The 21,181-nt window shown below is 42.7% G+C and overlaps 1 protein-coding gene across 1 annotated transcript in view; it reads left to right on the top strand.

Annotated features, from left to right (window-relative positions):
* LOC122904892 overlaps nucleotides 1-18,681 on the top strand; it is an 89,245-nt gene extending 70,564 nt beyond the window's left edge. The window contains exon 4 of the mRNA XM_044246195.1: nucleotides 17,262-18,681. Coding sequence (XP_044102130.1) covers nucleotides 17,262-17,693 — 432 coding nt within the window. The 3' untranslated portion in view covers nucleotides 17,694-18,681. The remainder of the gene's footprint in view (nucleotides 1-17,261) is intronic.
* Nucleotides 18,682-21,181: the final 2,500 nt, after the last annotated feature.

The following is a 21,181-nucleotide window of genomic DNA, read 5'->3' as shown; positions in this document are numbered from 1 at the left end:
GACCTCTAAGCAACACTGTATGGAGTTTAAGAGAAGTACCAAGGACAGACCTGGCACCTAGTAAGCACTTAATAGGTATTTGTGGAGGGACCTCCCACCCAGTGTCTGTCTGTCTACACTTAGGCTTCCCTTAATGGCTCTGACCTCAGTCTCACCCCTCTCTGGTTCCAGGGAGACCTTCTGCCCCACACCTGCATCTTTTTTTTTTTTTTTTAAGATTTTTAAAAAAGATTTTATTTATTTATTAGAGAGCGCGCGCGCATGCACGCGCACAAGTGATTGGGGGGAGGGGCAGAGGGAGAGGATGAAGCAACCTCCCTGCTGAGCAGGGAGCCTGATTTGGGGCTCAGTGCTGGGCTTGATTCCAGGACCCTGAGATCATGACCTGAGCCAAAGGCAGATACTGTTGACTGAACCACCCAGGCATCCCTAAGATTTTTTTTCTTTCTTTTTTTTTTTTTTAAGATAATCTCTTCACCCAAGGTGGGGCTCCAGCTCGGGATCCCAAGATCAAGAATCACATGTTCCACCCACTAAGCCAGCCAGGCACTGCACGCACAGCCCCCACATTTGCATCTTTTCTACCTTCTCAGCTGCTCTCTTCTAACTGCTCCCTTGTAGCCTCCAAACAAGTTGCCAAAAAAAGAACAAAAAACTGATTTACAAAACAATCACATAGCCACAATGACATCTAAACCCAACCAACCTCAGTTTGTTTCTCAGAGTCCACAGTCTCTCATGGTTTGTCTCCCCCTCCGATTTCCCCCAACTCACTTCTCCTCTCCACCTCCAATGTCCTCTGTGTTATTCCTTATGCTCCACAAGTGAGTGAAACCATATGATAATTGACTCTCGCTGCTTGACTTATTTCACTCAGCATAATCTCCTCCAGTCCCGTCCATGTTGACACAAAAGTTGGGTATTCATCCTTTCTGATGGAGGCATAATATTCCATAGTGTATATGGACCACATCTTCCTTATCCATTCGTCCGTTGAAGGGCATCTTGGTTCTTTCCACAGTTTGGCGACTGTGGCCATTGCTGCTATAAACAATGGGGTACAGGTGGCCCTTCTTTTAACTACACCTGTATCTTTGGGGTAAATACCCAGTAGTGCAAATGCAGGGTCATAGGGAAGCTCTTTTTTAATTTCTTAAGGAATTTCCACACTGTTTTCCAAAGTGGCTGCACCAACTTGCATTCCCACCAACAGTGTAAGAGGGTTCCCCTTTCTCCACATCCTCTCGAACACTTGTTGTTTACTGTCTTGTTAATTTTGGAGGGGAGGGAGGTGAGAGGTTGGGTGAGTCTGGTGGTGGGTATTAAGGAGGGCGCGTGTTGCATGGAGCACTGGATGTGGTGCATGAACAATGAATTCTGGAACACTGAAAAGAAATTTAAAAAATAAATAAAAATTTTTAAAAAATCAGTTTGCCATCCCCACAATAACAACAACAAAAACCAACCAACCTACTGAATAAATGAAAAAACAAAGCAATAATAAAACAAAACAAACAAACATACCAACATTGTAACCTCACCTTTATGGCTCTTAACACCCTGAAAACAGACTAATTGCATCACAAATTAGGACCCCCTTCCCGGCTGTCACATATGTATGCACCTGGGGCCAGAGCGCAGTGTACACCTTCCGCTACTGAACCTTTCAGCCAGAATAGGCCACTGGCCATGGGTATCAAGAAACTCTCTCCCCGAGTCTCCATACATCATCCCTTTACCCTCCAGGTGGATACTCCAAGCCTTTCCGTCCTTTGGGGTTTAGTGGATCTTGGCCCGTGGCTCCCATTTGTCCGGATCCCCGGATCCTTCAACAGGGAGCACCTTCAACACCGTCCCAGCCCTACTGCCAGCCTGGATGGCCTCCCATCTCGTAGCATGGATGTGTGACCTTGCCACAAGGCCCCATCCCGTAGCGCTGGGTGCCAAGGAAGGGTAGTGGAGGAGAGGGGCAGTCTCACCTGATCTGACTGCTCAGTCCATCTGCCTTTCTGGTTCCCTTTATTTCCTGATAAATTCCTCTAAACGGTCAACAACTGCCGCTCCCATTCCCTTAGTTTCCAAGACTGGCTTTGGCCTAAACTACCATTTCCCTCTTGCTCTCTAGCACCCTTCTGATGGTATGTTTTTCCCAGCTTCTCCTTTGTCTACCCCGAGGCCACCCTTTCCATATCTGTCCTTGGACCCTCAGTCATGCCCTCTTTCTCTCCCGTAAGCCCATCCAGGGCCTATGGCTTGAAGTTTCCCATCACTTTTCCTCATCAAAACTTCCATTCCCATTTCCTTGGCATAGGGATAGCAAGGCGGCGAGTTCTGACTGTTCACATTTAATAGCTCTGCCTGGTCTGCTAGGTTCAGAGGGCTTATGGACTGTGACTTCACCCAGACTTGAACCAGCTTGTCATGAAACCATCAGATTCAGTCACCTCTCCAAAAGAACCGGATGCCAACATTTTTCTTTGGCATTCTGTTCGGTGGGCATCTGGTCTTAGTATTGCTAAGTACCCAATTTCACCAAGCCAGTCATGCGTTCCTCACATCATTCGCTAAAGCCAGAAGCAGAGTAGGCATGCGTGTATGTGCACATGTGCACACACACAGCTACTGTGGGTAAGTAACCTCGGGTTAAAAGTCTTAATACAATACGGAGGAAATGAAGCAGGGTCACGCTCGGGTTTCCGAAAGCACATCGTGTGTTTTCATTTTTCCTACTATAACCGCAAAATACAAAAGCCACAGCTTCTGTATTTAAATTTACTGACAATCCTGGGTCATTACATTTGTATTAAGTTTTTATTCCTGGTCTCGGTCTGACTTTTGTTAGGGCACTTTTAACCCGTTCCTGCTCAGATGACAGCTAACACATTTTGACGTCTCTCACCTGACCACAGCTCTCCTGTGCCAACAGAGATAGCTGTCATCCTGGTGTCATTCCTCAACACCCCTACATCTTGGAGTACCCTGGTGGGCCACAGTGAAGAGCTTGGTCCCAGGAAGTATGAGGTGAGGGTCTTGCCCTAAAGCAGCTATAAATACCTACAATGATAATGGAAAGTTCAAAGCGTTAGTAAAAGGGGAATGGTAGGTGGGATTAAAACCATTAACCAACACATAAAGATCAGAGCAGAGAGCAGGAGAGGCCAAAAGGACTCCAGGGTTGAATAGGAAGGGATTAAAGCTGGTGGGCTTATCTAACAAAATAAAGCTGTTGGTCAAAAAGGAGGTAGCAGCTCATGGAGAGTCCATGAGACCATGGCTGGCAGGGTCCACTGGCTCACTGCTGGGGAGAGAAACCAGTGCGAGTAACCAGGCTGCTGTGAAGATGGAAGCAACAGGCTAGCAGAGCCAGATGCTATCCCGCACCCAGAGGTTCTGATTGTTTGCTCACCAAGCAGCCCTCCAACAGTTTGCACCCCGCCTCTTTTGCCGGTCCAGCTTACATACATGAAACAATTGTGTCTAAGACAATCCAGCCAGTCTCCTTGGAAAGAATATTTTTCACCGTCATTTCTATTGTGTTCCGATTTCACACATCAGGCTCTTGTGAGATTTCCAATGTGAGTCAGCTCCCTGAGCATGATCAATTCTGGGACATTAAAAAGGTTCGATTCCTATGAGGTTTTATACAGCTGATGGCCAAACTTCATACCTAGGACAGAGCCCAGGATTTATTTTTCCTGAAACTGATTCTCCCTTCTGTGAGTAGCAGAACTTCTGAACTTTAGCTAGATACATGACCTCACAAAATAAAGATTGTATTTCCTGCGTCTCTGTGCCTTGTAGCCATAGGACTGCGTCCTGGCAGAAGAAACATACATGGAAGTGATGTACAGAAGTTCCAGGTCTTGACATTAAAAGGAAAGACTATGCTCAGGCACTCTACGCCCTTTTCCCCAGGTGGACAGGTAGACTCAGATGAGATAAAAAAATGGCTTAAAAGATGGTGCGTCCAAGACCGCAGGTCTCCAAGACCACGGAGTCAACAATTCTTCCTGAACTTTTTACTCTCAGTGATTCCATGAGAAATAACTTATATCTGTGCTATTTAAGCTATTATTACTTAGTTGGGTAGAGGAACAGTATGTAGCAAATAGTGAACCAGAATCAGTTCTTCCTCTGGAGAACCGCCACTGTACCTTCTCCCGCCCATTTGCTTCCATTTGTCTCACTGAGGGCCTTTCCGCCAGAAACACCTACAGTAAGTCCAGCTAATGCTGCAATCAGATGAACAACATGATGAAAATGGAATGCCAAAGTACTAAGAAAATCTGCACAGGGACAAGTTAAAAGGGAAAAACGATAGCAACCACCATTATGTGTTGAGCACATTAAAGGATCAGAGCAGTTAATTTGCCCAACAATCCAATTTGATAGACTCTCTCTCTTTTTACAAATAAATCAAGGCACAGGGAGCTGAAAGTTTTCCCCAAAGTAACACAGCTAGAAAGTAGCAAACCTAGGATTACAATCCAATTCTATTTCAATCCAACACATTACACCGGGCACGTCAAACCCCATGGATAATTCAGATTGGTAAAACAGCATCCTGGCTGCAGAGGGAGGTCGGGCCAGGAAGAAGTCAATAAGATGTATTTCAGAAAGATTTTATTCTTCCTCAATCCCCAAATGCTTACGTACAGGAAGGGGAGAATTTGTTCAGGATACTGAATGCAGAACATTCATCAGATCATTAACGCCTAGAAAAAATAACCATTACTGCAATTTAGCTCTTCCTGTGGAATGACTCCGGCATCTGAGCAAACTTGTGCTTTTGAAGCCTGTTGCTCAACTGTGTCATTTAAATTTCACCGTGATCTGCACCACACTGATCAGCACTAACCTTTTTACCAAGTCCCCAGAAAGATGTAAATGTTTTTCATCAAATCATTTTGTCTTGAAATAACTCCCAGGGCACCTGGGTGGCTCAGTCATTAAGAGTCTGCCTTCAGCTCCGGTCCTGATCCCAGGGTCCTGGGATGAGCCCCTCATCGGGCTCCCTGCTCAGCGGGAAGCCTGCTTCTCCCTTTCCCACTCCCCCTGCTTGTGTTCCCTCTCTCATTGTGTCTCTTTCTGTCAAATAAATAAATAAAATCTTAAAAAAAAAAACAAAAACAACCTCCCATATTTAAAGTGCTTTGGTTTTTTAAATAATTTTTTAAAGGTGCTAAATTAGGGGGTGCCTGGGTGGCTCAGTGGGTTAAGCTGGTGGTTGCTATCGTTTTTCCCTTTTAACTTGTCCCTGTGCAGATTTTCTTAGTACTTTGGCATTCCATTTTCATCATGTTGTTCATCTGATTGCAGCATTAGCTGGACTTACTGTCAGCAGGGTCCTGGGATGGAGCCCCATAGCAGGCTCTCTGCTCATCGGGGAGCCTGCTTCTCCCCCCTCCCCCACTCCACCTGCCTGTCTGCCTCCTCTTAATCTCTCTCTCTGTTAGATAAATTTAAAAAAAAATGCTAAATTAGTGTTCTCCTGTTCACCTGTTGCTTCTTAGGATAAATACTAAAATGGAGCGTTCAGGGGTGCCTGAGTGGCTCAGTGGGCTAAAGCCTCTGCCTTCAACTCAGGTCATGATCCCAGGGTCCTGGGATGGAGCCCCACATAGGGCTCTGCTCCGCGGGGAGCCTGCGTCCTCCTCTCTCTCTGCCTGCTGTTCTGCCTACTTGTGCTCTCTGTCTGTCAAATAAATAAATAAAACCTTTAAAATAAAATAAAATAAAATGGAACGTTCATCATGCCAGGCATTCTGCTAGCTTTTCGGAATATAGGGATGAATATCCCCAGGGGTGCCCATCAGAGTGGAAAACACTCACCCCTATAAATAATGAATCACAGAAAAATGCAATGGGCAGAATCCTAGAGGTACCGAGCAGTCATGATATGAGCACTCTTGGGCCTTACTCAAAGGACAGAGCTTTTCAGAGCTGTCCTGTCTTGTCTTCCTCTTGGTACCCAACCATTGTGTGCGCATCTGCATGAGTCTCTTGGGAGGGAAGGCTGGGAGAGAGTGGCTGCTTGTCAGGTGGATGTTCATCAAACACATTATAAAATGCCAAAATATATAAAATTGAAATACAGGCAATCTGGTCAATCAATGTCTCTTTCTTCTGGACTGGTGGCCCACCCTTGTAGGAGAGGTGAACTTCCTCAGTTCCTAAGAAAAAACCAAAAAGCTCAGTTAACTTAGTAGTTTTTAGAAAATATAATTTGCTTAATTAATTTTAGGAATAGCTTTGTGTATCTTGCTGCTTACCATTATTAAATATATCTATGTGGTATTTTGTTAGTGATCTCTTTAAAACCTCATCAGGATAGAGGCAGCAGCAAAATCAGCGTTAAATAAGCACATATCTAGGGCTCCCTGATGACTCGGTTAAGTGAGTCTTCACTTCAGCTCAGGTCATGATCTCATGGGTTGTGAGATCGAGCCTCACGTCCAGCTCTGTGCTCAGTGGGAGACTGCTTGGATATTCTCTCCCTCAGCCCTTCCCCCATGCTTGCTTTCTCTCTCAAATAAAAAAATCTTAATAAATAAGGACAGATTTTCAATATTTAACTTTAACTTTTTAGCTATAAAAAATTTCCCAAAGCAATTAGGTGGCTACCATGCTACCAAAAAGGGTTGACCATGAAGTAGTAAATGCAAAGGAATCCATATTTGGAGAGCTGTAGCCTCAGTAAAGAATTTTGACATTATTACATTTATGGACACAATAAAGTACACTGATTTTTTTTACACTGATTTTTGATGAGTGTTGTCAAAATCCTATTACAGTCATTATCCTAAATATCATATAGTGGGGAAGCAGACCAAAAATGTGGCTCAGATTGACCAGTAGCCAAAAGGATATAAAATATTTAAAAAGAAAACCTCTTATTTCCAAAATTTGCATTAAACTTCTGTTTTTATTTCTATGGAAGGTAATAGCCTCGTTTATATGAGTATATTTGAATATTGAAACCAATTCTAGTTTGTAAGTTCTGTGCCATTTTATACTAAACACAATATAATTTCAAGTGCTAATAATTAGTTCCACACATGTTATAACTTTTGAAAAATCACTGAAAGAATAACACCTCAAAGAAGAATATTCTGTTTTAAATAGATGCATGAAAACAGTCATGAACTTAACAGTAGGAAAATGGTTCAAGAAGCAATGGTGTGTTCAAAGAGTAAACTGTTACCTAGCCAGAAAGATGTTCTTTACAGCATTTCGAGCTTGCGAAAATACTGGTGGTAGAAAAGGCAGGATACAGGGCCGCCAGGGTGGCCCAGTGGGTTGGGTGTCTGCCTTCGGCTTGGGTCATGATCCCAGGGTCCTGGGATCGAACCCGCGTGGACCGGGGTCTCCCCGCTCAGCGGGTTTCTGCTTCTCTCTCTGCCATTGCCACTCTCCCCTGCTCCTGCTCTCTCAAGTAAATAGAATCTTAAAAGGCAGAATACAAACTGAGTATGTAGCATGAACTTGTTACCAGACTCTGGTCCTTGGACCCAGCCAGGAACCCCACATTTAAAGGCACAGGCAAGGCTTTATTGGGGCAACGGCTACCATGGAAGGGAGACCCAGTCATGGCAGAGGTGTCGGACCGGCTCACCCATCAACAGCCAGGGAACATTTTAAAGGACTTGAGGCAGGAAAGGAGTGACAAGTGAGCCCACGAGGTGGGGGGAATTATTAGTGCCTGTGCACTTCAACGTCATGCTTCTTTACCTGTTAAAACTACCCCCCGTGCGTGATTTTTAGTATCATCATGAGGGGGAAAGTCAAGAGTTCAGCTCGGGGGTCCATCTCAACGCAAACTGCTTCAGACCTGTCTGGGCTTGCTTCTCAGCTCGTGCTTTGCTCTGCAAGAAAAGCGTTAACTGGCCGCTGGGAACGTTCCAGGTGCACAGAGGCTTGTTCCGGTCCCCAAGTGCCTGACCGTCTCAGTCCGAGTCTGGTAAACAATGAAGGAAAAGAAGTGAGCATAGAAGAAGGCTGGAAGAGTCAAGAGAAGGGTCTGTTCCCTGAGGTTATTTCTCAGTGGGATTTTGAGTAATTCTTGCTTTCTTTTTTGTATCTTTTGTACAAATTCCTTCTCTCCTCTTTCCGTTCCTCCTCCTCCTCCTCGCCACCCTTCCTCTCTTTCTGCTTCCCTCTTTGGATTGGTTACCTGCTAAGTGCCAGGCAATGTCTGGACACAGAGCAGAACCAGCTACAAACAACAGTGTCCCCTGAGGAACTAGAAGACCCCTGAGAAGCCTCGAAGCTTCCAGAATGGCTACGGATGGATTGAGGATGCGGTTCCTATCCTGGGGCTGTCATAAATGGGGGCAGAGAGTGTCATTCTGAAACATGTCGTAACGACAAAATAATTTTTTAAAAAACTTCTTTGTATTTTCAAGTGAGATGTACCTGGTGGTGGTTGTAACTTGCGGACACCTTTGGACAAATACAGACTATAGATTTTTCCAGACAGAAACGCACAAAACGAGGTATACCTGGGTGTTTCAGTCAGCTAAGCGTCTGCCTTTGGTCCAGGTCATGATCCCTTTGGCCCTGGTCCTGGGATCGAGTCCCTCATGGGGGTGGGGGGCTCCCTGCTCAGCAGGGAGTCTGCTTCTTCCTCTGCCGCTTCCCCTGCTCATGCTATCTTTTTCTCTGACAAATAAATAAATAAAATCTTTAAAAAAGAATAGAAAAAGGCGTGAACTAGAGACTCAGGCACTGATCTCCTGACATGAGTGTGAAGAAGCAGGAGTCATCTGGGGTTCTCCCAGTCCTCCTCAGTACGGGGACCGTCTGCAGCTGTGAAGGCTCAGTGGTGGGCGACTGCCACAGGGAGCAGCTCCGCTTTGGTGCATCTGCCACTTGTCACACACCTGCTTCTGACTTAGTGCCTTGTGGGAGGACTTCCGGGATTCAAGAGGGAGACAACAAGGCAGCCCGTGGGGTTCTTTGGACCCTCTGCAGCTCGGAGGCCTCTTTCGATAATGCTGCCTGCTCTGCTGGACTCCCTTCTTAAAGTCTGAGGGACAGACTCCCCAGCTCTCTCCCCAGGGGACCCCTCCGCAGGGACTCTGAAGGCCCACCCGCTGGCAAAGACAAAAGCCATTTATGCCAGTGACTGAACTGTAGGAGAACAGGAAAGATTGCTCTTTCTCAGACCTTGCCATATAGTTTCTTTTTCTTATAGTTCTTTTTTTTCCCTTCTCTTTTGGTCTAAGAGGCTGTTTTGAAAGACCAGCTGAATTGTACCTCAGGAGAAAAAAAAATTTTTTGAAAAGACAAGTAAGCATCCAGAAATCTGGAAAGAAGAAAGAAAATCTCATGCATATAACTCTGACCTCAGCTGACTCAAATAAGGTGTTCATTACCAAACGATTAGAACCACCTACACAGGACAAAGTGAATTTCTAATCAACAGGTAGTAATAGCAAAACCCCCTCAACAGCCAAGAAAGCATTAGAGTGGATTATCCATGAAGAGAGGATTAGAAAAAGAGAGACCTGGGACCCAGCAAAGGAAACCCCAGCGGGCCAACTGGCTAATGTTTGGGATAATAATTCCAAACGTATTAAAATAAATTGTAAGAAAGAAAAGGCTGAAGGCAATAAAAGCAAGCTTCACACGATACTGTGTATTGTGGATAAAATCCTGCACATTGGCAGTAATCACTTCCCCAGAGGCAGGCAGAAAAGGCACCACCAGCAGGGACTGGTAGAATTTAAAGACACAAAGCCCGATGTGTGCTAACAAGAGTTGCTAAAAGGTGGGGCGGGGGCTTTGTCACAGAGCCTGCCCGCCTGGCAGACACCCTCCCGGTGCATTTTGCTGGGCCTGAGGACCATTTCACAATGTTGAAATGGGAAGGAAATAGATGACTTCACTCCATCCACCACGGTCTTAAATTCCATCTTGCTGGAGGACTTCATTCCCATAAGCGAAGATAGAAGTATCTTTTCCTTCTTCCCACTTAGGGAGTGTTGCCAGCAGTGCAGATCAGAGGGTTAAACCCCTTTGCCCTCCTCACCGCTCTGCTCCCACAGGGAAAGCATGAGGATTCAGAAGCGGACGGGAGAGTGGAGTGACCTGTTTGTGTTCACCCTATGCAGAGCCTGTCTTATCTTGAGTATCTGCCATTTCCTTGTTGAGTGTCTCTTGCCTCTTTCAGGTGGTCTTGTGTTACTTCTGGGAAATCTATACATGCTATTTTATCTAAATGCCTTCTGTAATTTTTTTTTTCCACTTTTAGCCTAGGTCAGTAAACTCCAACAACTGGTCTAAGCTGGGGGGAGTCACTGGGCACCACCCTTTGTTCCTGTAATTATAGGCTCCTTCTTAAACTTTTACTTCGTTACATCTGAAATTCCTCTCTCCTTAATTTTTGAGTGATTAATGGTGTCTGTACTGAGGAGTCTCCCTTCTGAGTTGATCTGAGAGTATGTGATGGTCCTTGGCTCGAGTGAATACCACCCACTGCATTATGAAATGTGTAACTTGCAGTAGGCATTGTTTGAGGTGAAGAGAATACAAGGTGATTTTATGGTTTATTGGGAAATCGGACATGCAGTACATAATTAGAGCTGTGGTTAAGAAAAAGAATAAAGGCTCTCATGGGGCTTCTTAGGCAGCCCAAAGAGAAAACTCCTGATTCTCTTGATGCAGATGCCAAGAAATGTCTGGAGAGGATCTGAATGGGAATTAACCTTGAAGAAAGAGTAAGAAGCCAGAGGTCAAGGTTATGTGGGCCAAGCTATGAGAGGGGAAGAGCAAGAGGCAAATACTGGCCCAGGGGCTGGGAGGGAAGAGAGCTCACAGCCTGTTCAGGGAGCTGCAGGAAGTTGGCCATGGCCGGATGGCAAGTATATGCTGGCATCTCAAGGTTGGCGGGGAGATGGTAGGATAGGGGGAGGGTGCAGGACACAACAGAAGGGGAGTCAGGGGCCAGATCATCCCCACTATGGTGCCCCAGGACAGAATTTCACCAACGGAGAGTTTGCTGGGTACTGAATGTCATGCTAACCATGCTTTGCTCATATCCTACCTTGCAGCTAACTACGTCTTGCTAAATATTCCAGTATCCTCTGGCTGGGATAACTGGTTGGTTGGTCTTGATTTGTGCTGTTACAGGAGAATGTCAAGAGGCCCTTACGTGATCTTCCTCCTCTGGTAGATGTCTCAAGGAATCAGAGCAAGGTTAGACCTCTTTTCCCGAAACCTGGTGTTGCCTTGTACAACTGTCTAACCAAAGAGCTGCAAATCTGTTAAACAGGGTTTAGGACAGGAAACTGGGGACCTGCCCCACCACAATAATTGAAAGCTGAACGGTCTTTCCCCAGTCTACCAAGTTACTGCACTGCAGATGGGAACCCGTACAAGAGATGTCTGTGTTTGTGAGGAGCAGGGAAAGTGCAGAGGGTCAGCCTATGAACATAATGGTTGAGAGTAAGAATTCTTTTTAATAACATTTAAAATGTTTATATTATAAAAATATTAAAATTTTTACACTAAATATTTATATATGTATATATAATAAAATATTAAATTTATGTTCACTATTTGAAATATTGAATTTTATATTTAATATTTAAATATTTAAATTTATATAAAATATTTTTAAAATTTTAATATTATAATAAAAATTTAAAAATTTTTTTAAAATTTAAAAATTTTATGGAATAATGCTTGTTGAATGAAGTGAAGCAGCAAAAGATAGATACCCCTGAAGGCAAAATTATAATTCATACTCATCTGCACGAAACGCAAGAAAACAATGTAAGAACAGAAGCAGTCTGATCTAGTGGTTACTAACCTGGGCATAGTGGTCAGACAGACTAGGTTTAAAATCCTGAGCATGCCACTTACTAGTTGGTGACCACAGATAACTTACTATAGGTTTCTCGAAGCCTCAGTTTTCTTATCTGCCAAATGGGAACAATGGTACCACCCCTTAGAGAACTAGAGGATTAAATGAGATAACACGTCTTAGGTGCCTGCGTGCTGCTGACCAGGTAATGGCCATATGTTCAAAGATGCTGTCTTAAACCTCATGGGATAAGTAGGGTCTTAGCAACTCCATTAATTGATCCTAGAAAAATTGTTAATGTTTCCTACCTATCCTTTACCCCCACGAGGCTGGGCTGGTGCCCCTGGTAAGAAATACGTTCCCCCTAGCATCTGATTCTGCCATTCCTGGGGAACACGTCCGTGATGCAGAACAATCGCTCACTAGTGGTCTGGTCTCCCCGCTCCCCCAGCCTGTGAGAACCCTGAACCCACGGATCGTGCCTTGTTCATCATTGACTTTCCAGGTCTTGGCACCATGTCTGCCACTGGGTCCACTCGAATTCTTAGAGAATGGCTTCTCTTAAAATAAGCTCTGGTTAAAAAGAAGTCTGTCACAATCAGAAATGCATCTTTTTCACTCTGAGCCAAACTGCTGTTATTATATCAAATAAAGCACGAAGTTTCACGGCATTTAGGATGCTGTCCCCTGCCGTAAAGCTGGAATGTCAGCAGGCTTTAGCAGAGGGGGAACCTGGATTTTAAATCAGGTTTTTCCACTTAGGAAAGTTAATTATTTCTCTGAGACTCCAAATTGCCATCTTTAAAATGGGGATAAGACAACAAATGAGAGAAAATATGGAAGGAGTGTGCCAGATACATAGTAGGCTCCCACCAATGGAAATTGCTGATTTTATTAATGTCATTCATTTTATTTTATTTTTAAAGATTTTATTTATTTGACAGAGAGGGAGACAGAAAGAGAGGGAACACAAGCAGGGGGAGTGGGAGAGGGAGGAGCAGGCTTCCCAATGAGCAGGGAGACCAATGTGGGGCTTGATCCCAGGACCCTGGGATCTTGACCCAAACCAAAGGCAGATGCTTAACAAATGAGCCACCCAGGTGCCCCTATTAATGTCATTTTTAAAAAGATTTTATTTACTTATTTGACAGACAGAGATCACAAGTAGGCAGAGAGGCAGGCAGAGAGACAGGAGGAAGCAGGCTACGGGGCTCCATCCCAGGACCCTGGGATCATGACCTGAGCCAAAAGCAGAGGCTTTAACCCACTGAGCCACCCAGGCGTCCCTATTAATGTTATTTAAATTGTTACTACTTTTGCTGATGTTTCTGAGTACTTGGAATACCTATTAGAGTATGATTTTATTGACTATGTACTTAATAGTAACTAATATTTATCAAAGGATTTTTTATTTGCCAGGCACTGTTTTAAATGCTTTATTGATTTATTAGTCATCATAACTCTATAATAATGTGCCATTATCATGACCCATTTCACAGATAAGAATACCAAATACAGAGAGATCAGCAGATTTCCTAATGCACAGTTAAGTAATGTACAGACCATAGACTCACACCCAGCATGAGGTGCGGGTCCATACCCTTGGCTGTCGCTGTCATCAAGGGCAGACCAAGAATGTCACTTAAGCCAAGTGCATGGAGGAAGGAAGACTGAGATGGTAGCCTCTCTCTGCTTCTTCAGAGACAAAATCCCTCTGAGTCTGAGACTTAATTTTCCTTCTATAATATATGAGCATTTGTGTTTGTTCTCACGGAACTCCAATGTCAAGTACAAACATACTACTTTTGATTTCCACAAGGGTCTCCTGGAAACCACACTATGAAGTGATTCATTGCCAAGTGTTGCATATTTTCCCATAGGAATGATGTTCTAATTGGTGGTTGTATTCCCGAACAAGGTCTCGGAATCAAGTAAATCATTCATATGAGCCAAAATGTGTCAAAGAAGAAGATATAAAACAACCATAAACCTATAGCAGGTTTTAACAAATAAAATCATCTTCCAGGTTCTGCACAATTGGCACACAGTATGATACCCAGATCAAGCAAATACGTAAAAGAGGAAAGCACCACTCCAAACTCAACGCATGGGAATTGAGTGTCCTTGCTTCCAGTAACCCCTAATTTATGATAATATTGCTCTGTTTACAGGTTAGAATCATTTCAGAGGAAATCATTCTATGGCTGTGGCTTCCAGATTTCTCTGGGAAGGCAGAGGCATTCAAAATAATTCCAGTGACCTTCACGTTGTTCTTAGAATTAGTCTTTTCCAATTTAGTCACTACAGCTTCTAAATATTTAAAGGACCATGGAGGACTCATGGCTCAGAAGCTTTTTGAAACTGGTCTTTTAATTTATTTTCTGTTTTGTGATTCAACCTCCCCGCCACCTCACTTCCCCTTGTCCATGTGAAGGACAGCGGGAAAGAGGGGGAGACTGACAGAGTTGGGGAATATTTAGCTTCTTGTTCCTATGCATTCTTATTAATAGATGGTGTTTTAGGGCTGGTTACACAAATACATACCCACGAGAGAGCCAAGCCCCTCCTCAGAGATGTCCTGAGACCCTGTTGTCCAAATGGAACTGAAATGAAATAGTTACATGCACTGACCTAGACCATGAAGATTAAAAATTTTGAAACAATGATCATATATATAATATTCAGAACAATGATGATTATAATAATGATGTTATTATTACTAAATGTAAGAAAGAGTTTATAGGACAATAGATGGGATTTCGCAATTACAAATAATAAAAGTACAAAGAAATCCAAAGGATCACTATTTTTTAGCAGAGTTTTGATGATTATGTTTTCCTTTGGCCCCTCTAAATATTCTTATCTTTCTACAAGGAACAGTTTATTTGAAAAAATGTTTTTTTCAATTTCAAAAGAAAAATCTGGACTCCCAGATACACATCTATTTCTCTTTATTCCAATATGAAATCCTTGAGTGACATTTGTAGGCTGTTGTGTGGTTTTAGTGCATACCCAGAAATCAGCCAGCTCTTTGGCCTATGAAAACATGTTTATAAATAAAATAGAGCTATTAAATAACAGTAACTGAAAATGGAAATCTTGTTTTTTAGCTCATTTTATTTATTTTTTTAAAAGATTTTATCTATTTATTTGAGAGAGAGACAGTGAGAGAGAGCATGAGCGAGGAGAAGGTCAGAGAGAGAAGCAGGCTCCCCGTGGAGCTGGGAGCCCGATGCGGGACTTGATCCCAGGACTCCAGGATCATGACCTGAGCCAAAGGCAGTCGTCCAACCAACTGAGCCACCCAGGTGTCCCTTTTTATCTCATTTTAAAGGTAAGGGAAGCTGGGGCGCCTGGGTGGCTCTGAGACTTCAGAGGCATCTGCCTTCGGCTCAGGTCATGACCCCATGGTCCTGGGATCCAGCCTCGAATCTTGCATCTGGCTCCCTGCTCGGGCGGGGAGTCTGCTTCTCCCTCTCTCTCCCCATTGTCCCCCCTCCTGGTGCTCTCTCGCTCTCTCTGTCAGATAAATAAATAAAATCTTTTAAAAAATGAAAGAAAATAAAAGTAAGGGAAGTTGAAAATTTCTCAAAGTGTCATGTAATTCCAAGTTTTTCCAGTAGATGACACTGTTGTATAAAAACAACCCGTCGCCTGGGGTTAAGAGACTAAGGAAGGTTTTTGCTGTCCTTCTAAAAGAACCCTCTCTCCCCCGTTGGACAAATCATAGGAAAGAGGTGAATAACGAAAATAATGGTTTTTTCCCCCTGTGGTACATTATGGATGGCGCTAAGGAGAAGGTCATATTCAAATGTGTGTATGTTAGGTAATTCCAGGGACTGTACATTTTTATATTAATGGAGTTTGCAGTTAACTCTCTCTCTCTTCCCATGCCTCAATCCCAAGATTGTTTTTGTTTTGTTTTAAGATTTTATTTATTTGTCAGAGAAAGAGAGAGTGCACGGGCGCCCAAGCAGGGGAAGCAGCAGGCAGAGGGAAAAGCAGGATTCCTGCTGAGGAGCCGGATAAGGGATTTGATCCCAGCACCCTGGGGTCATGATCTGAGCTGGAGGCAGCCGCTTAACCAACTGAGCCACCCTGGCATCCCTCCCCATCCCCAAGTTTAACAAGTATTTGTGGGTTTTTTTGCTTTTTGTTTTTGTTTTGTTTTGTTTTTTTAAAAAGAGACCAAGGGCTTCTGGGTGGCTCAGTGGGTTAAGCCTCTGCCTTCGGCTCAGGTCATGATCCCGGGGTCCTGGGGTCAAGCCCCGCACAGGGAGCCTGCTTCCTCCTGCCTCTCTGCCTGCCTCTCAACCTACTTGTGGTCTCTTTCTCTGTCAGATAAATAAATAAAATCTTTAAAAAAAAAAAAAAAAGAGATCAGAAAAACCTGAGCTGTATTTTGATTCTTTCCCTGTTATTACCATTCTGAGATAACAGTGAGGAGTGATGGATTGACCCAACTTTTGTTGTGGAGGTGGTTCACGTTTTCCACGGCTTGTTCACATTTATAGAATTGCATGGTAGAAAGATCATATGCTTTGAACCCAAAAGAGTTCACATCTTGGCTTTTCCACTTGCTCAATCTAGCCCCATGGTCCTTGTCTGGATGGAATGAGTCAATGACGAGTTCCAGCGGTGCAGCTCTGAGGGATTCAAGGTCTCCAGATACACAGTCTGGCAACGTACCCTGCACAAAGTGGGTCCTCAATAAATGGTGGCTGTTGATATTAAAACTGATATTGCTACCAGATCTGAGTAATTGATTCGATTATTCAGTGATTAATTTCTGGTCTGATTCAAAGGTCGAACGTTGACTTATAGGTAAGAAAGTTGAGGTCAGAGACTGGCTAGCCTTTCAGTGGGATCAGTCCCTTCTTCAAGACATACAGATCCAGCAGCTACTTCAGAGTGATGAGGGTACAAGGCAGTGCACCTTACCAGAAACAAAATACTATTTGAGTAAATCGAGATGCTCCTTGCTGCTCAAGCACATTGGTGGTGGAGGGGTGATGTTCGTTCCATGTGGCAATTGCTCACCCGTGACTTCGTATCCAAGATGGATCTGATAGAACACATGGTGCAAAGCCCTCATTTTTCAGTAGGAAACCTCAGGTTCCCCCAAGGCTTTGGGGGGTGTTTAGCAACAGTAGGTTATGTAAGGAAGTTAAACTTTGGTTCAGTGCTATTAACTAACTGCTTCTGGAATGTCATATATGTATACTAACCCGTACATGCACGTACATCTCTCTTTATTTCTCTGTCTGCCTCCACACGTGCGTACACGCGCATACTCGCACACGTGATTTTACACGGACCCTCTGAGTCGAATCCAGTAGCACCATGTTCGTTCTCCTTGAGGTTGTCTTTCTTCTTTCTTTATCTGTAACCTCTTTCTTTCATGGTGAGAACGCCCTACTCTCCTCATATTTGCTTCTTTTTTCCATTCTAGGACGCACAGAAGATCGTTTCCGAAGAGCTAGCCCCCGTCCCTGTTGGAGGAGAAGTGACCCGTGAAGGCGTTTGTGTGCAGGGTCTTCAGCTTTTAGCCTTGCAGCATCGGGTCAGAATCACGTGTTCCCTGTTTACTTCGGTCATGGTTCCTCTTCTCCCCTCTCCCTTCAGCACGGTTGCGTTACTCATTTGCTCTTCACGTAGGTTTATTTGTTACTGTTCATGTTCCATTTGGGGTTTTCTCTGTGTTCCTGCTGATTTTCATTCTGTTATGAGGTTATGGGAAATATTACCTCCTTCTGAGAGTCAGAGCTATGAAAGACACGTTCTGAGAGAAGGTGGCTTCCCCCTGGGCTTGCTCCCCCATTCCCGTTCTCCCATCCCTTCCGGCCCATCCCCGCCCCTTCTCTCTGGTAACCTACAGAGTTGAATTTCTGATGTTATCATCCCTATGTTTCTTTTTCACAAGGAAGCAGATAGGTATATGTTTTCTTATGTCCTTTCTCTTATGAAAGATATCATATTGTAAATAGGTTTTTGAACTTTGCTTTTTATACCTAACAATGTATCCTGGAAATTACTCCATACTGGTTCACAGAAACCTTCCTTTTTTTTTATATATATACACACTGTGTATTTTTCCACTGGGTGGATGTGCTATGGTTTATTCAACCCACTTTCCTGCATGTGAGCATTGAAGTTGTTTCTCATATTGTCAGTTAGAAACAACACTGCAGCAAATAACTTCGTACGTATATATTTTTGTATTGTTGGATGTATGTCGTCAGGGTAGAGTCCTAAAGGTAGGATTGCTGAAACAAAAGATAATTACAGCTGTGAAAAATTATTTTTGGTAGTTTCTTGGAAAGTTGGACATATACTTACCAGAGACCTAGCATTTTCACTCTAAAAGAGTTAAAAACAGGACTCAAGCTGATACTTGTATACCTGTTTTCAGAGCAGCATTATTCACCATAGCTAAAGGTGGGAGCAACCCACGTGTCCACCAACAGATGAATAGACAAGCAAAATGTGGTGTACACATACAGTGGCATAGTATGCATCCATAAAATTGAATGAACTTCTGGTTCATGCCATAATATGCATCAGAAACATACTCCTTAGTGAGATAAACCATATCCCTAATGAAAAATATGATTCCATTTATACGAGGTGCTTAGAGTGATCGAATTCATAAAGACAACAAACAGAATAAAGGTTATCGGGGTGGGGGGAAGGATTTGGGAGTTCAAAGAACACAGAGTTTTTGTTTGGGATGATGAAAAAGTTCCAAAAATGGATAGGGGTCATGGTTATACAATGCACATGTGCTCCTGAATTGTACATTTAAATTGTACACTTAAAAATGGTAAAGTGGTCAATTCTGTGATACATATTTTATCACAATAAAAGACAACTTAAATAAATGCATACATATGTAGCTTTGTTAGGTATTGCAAATCCTCACCTACCCCAGGATTGTATCCATTTTTCAGTGTCTTTTTCCCCACAGCCTCATCCACAGAAGGTATTATCAGTTTTTCAATTATTGTGAATCTGATAGGCAAGAAATGGCATCTCAGTATTGTTTTAATTTGCATTTCTCTAATTGTATGGGAATCTGAATATATTTTCAGATCGCTGAGGGCTATTTTATGTCCTTTTCGGTGAATTGTATGCTTATATTTTTTCTTCATTTTTCTAGTGGATTTTTGGTCCTTTGCTCCTCCATTTTTAAGATTTATGTGCACGCAAATATATACATACTCATGAGGGATATTAACTTTTAATCTGTAGTATATGTAACAAATATTTTCTTCAAGTTTGCCAGTGGTCTTTTTATTTTAACTGTAATGCTTTTGCCATATAGATTTTTTAATTTGATGTAGTAAAATTTACTGATTTTTTTCTTATATTGCTCTTTTATTTTTGAGTCATACTTTAAAAGCTTTCCCCCCACCCTGAGGTTGAAGAACGATTCACAATATGTTCTTCTTGTATTTGTATTAATTTTTTTTATTAATTTTTTTTTAAGATTTTATTTATTTATTTGACAGACAGAGAAGACAAGTAGGTAGAGAGGCAGGCGGGGGGGTGGGAGGGAAGCAGGCTCCCTGCGGAGCAGAGAGACCGAAGCAGGGCTCGATCCCAGGACCCTGAGATCATGACCTGAGCTGAAGGTAGAGACTTTAACCCACTGAGCCACCCAGAGGCCCCTGTATGGTTTAAATTTTTACACTTAGACTCCCTAATTTATTCTTACGGGTTTTGAGAGATACAGGCCTAATTTTATCTTTTTTCCCAGGTAGTTTCCCAGTTTTGACGGCACCATTTATTAAAATGTCCATCATTTCAGCAATAATTTGAGATGCCACCCTTATCATATATTTGATTTCCATATGTACTTGGGTTTTTTTTCTGGGCTTGCACTCTGTTCCTCTGTTCTGTATATGCATGTACCATTATCATACTGCCCATCAATGCTTAATATTTCTATTAGGATTATATTAATATTTATACATTAACTTAAGGGAGAACTATGTTATGTGCTGCAGCTTTTCTATCTAATAATAGACTATATCCTTCCAATTGTTCATGTCTGCTTCTGTGTCATTGAGGAGTGTTTTAAATTTTTTTCTCATGTAGGCTTGCACATTTTTAAATTTAATTTATTCCTAAGTATTTTATCTTTTTGGTGTTTTATAAGTGAGTTTGCTCTACCATGATATACATTATAGCTAATTATTTTACTATTTGAGAATACTTTTTTGTAATACTTTAAAAATCTTTATGGAGGGTACCTGGGTGGCTCAGTTGGTTAGGTGTCTGAGCCTTGGTCTCAACGCAGGTCTTGATCTCAGGGTTGTGAGTTCAAGCCCCTCACTGGGCTCCACATTGAGTGTGGAGCCTACCTTAAAAAAATAAAATAAATAAAATAGAAAAGTCTTTTTATCAATTAAAGCATTTTAGCTACTATGAGCTAAAAAAAATCTAAGTGCATCTTTACTTAAATTAGAAGTTCTGTTCCTCTTGAAAGTTGATGGTGAACTTGTACCTTGCCCAATTGTCAATACTTACCATCTGCTATGATCTCATAATGATGTCATATCCCTGAGCATGAAAACCAGAAGACTTAAATCCACTTAAAGAGCCAACATCCTCTTTGAATGTTATTGTATTATAGGAAAAGTTTGCCTGAACTTAACATAGATCTTCAAAGATGCATATATATGGCCAATCTCTGGAGAACAACTTTTCAAAAGATTATTATTCTTTTTTTTTTTTTAAAGATTTTATTTATTTATTTGACAGATAGAGATCACAAGTAGGTAGAGAGGCAGGCAGAGAGGAGGAAGCAAGCTCCCTGCTGAGCAGAGAGCCCGATGCGGGGCTCAATCCCAGAACCCCGGGATCACGACTTGAGCCGAAGGCAGAGGCTTTAACCCACTGAGCCACCCAGGTGCCCCCAAAAGATTATTATTCTAAAGCAGGAGTTCACAAACCTTTACAGAAAACCAGTTTTCTGTGTAAGTCCAGATAGCAAATATTTTTGGCTTTGAAGGCCCCATGTGGTCTCTGTCACATATTCTTCTTTGGTTTGGGTTTTGACTTTGGTTTTCAACCCTTTAATAACATAAAACATGATCTTTACCTTGTCTGTAGTTTGCCCACCCCATTCTCAAATAATGTCACTTGTTTCGATTCCAAGTTTTCCTTTGCTTGTTCAAAAATAAAGCAATAGGGTCACCTGGGTTGCTATCTGCCTTCAGCTCAGGTCAGGATCTCAGGGTCCTGGGATCGAGTCCCGCATCAGGTTCCTTGCTCAAGAGGGAGTCTGCTTCTCCCTCTCCCTCTGCTGCTCCCCCTGCCTGTGTGTGCTCTGTCTCTCTGTCAGTAAATAAATAAAATATTTTTTTA

This window comes from Neovison vison, chromosome 4 (genome assembly GCF_020171115.1).
Source record: "Neovison vison isolate M4711 chromosome 4, ASM_NN_V1, whole genome shotgun sequence".
Classification (NCBI taxonomy): Eukaryota; Metazoa; Chordata; class Mammalia; order Carnivora; family Mustelidae; genus Neogale; species Neogale vison.
The sequence above is the reverse complement of the archived record's forward strand: the minus strand, read 5'-3'. Positions and strand labels throughout refer to the sequence as shown.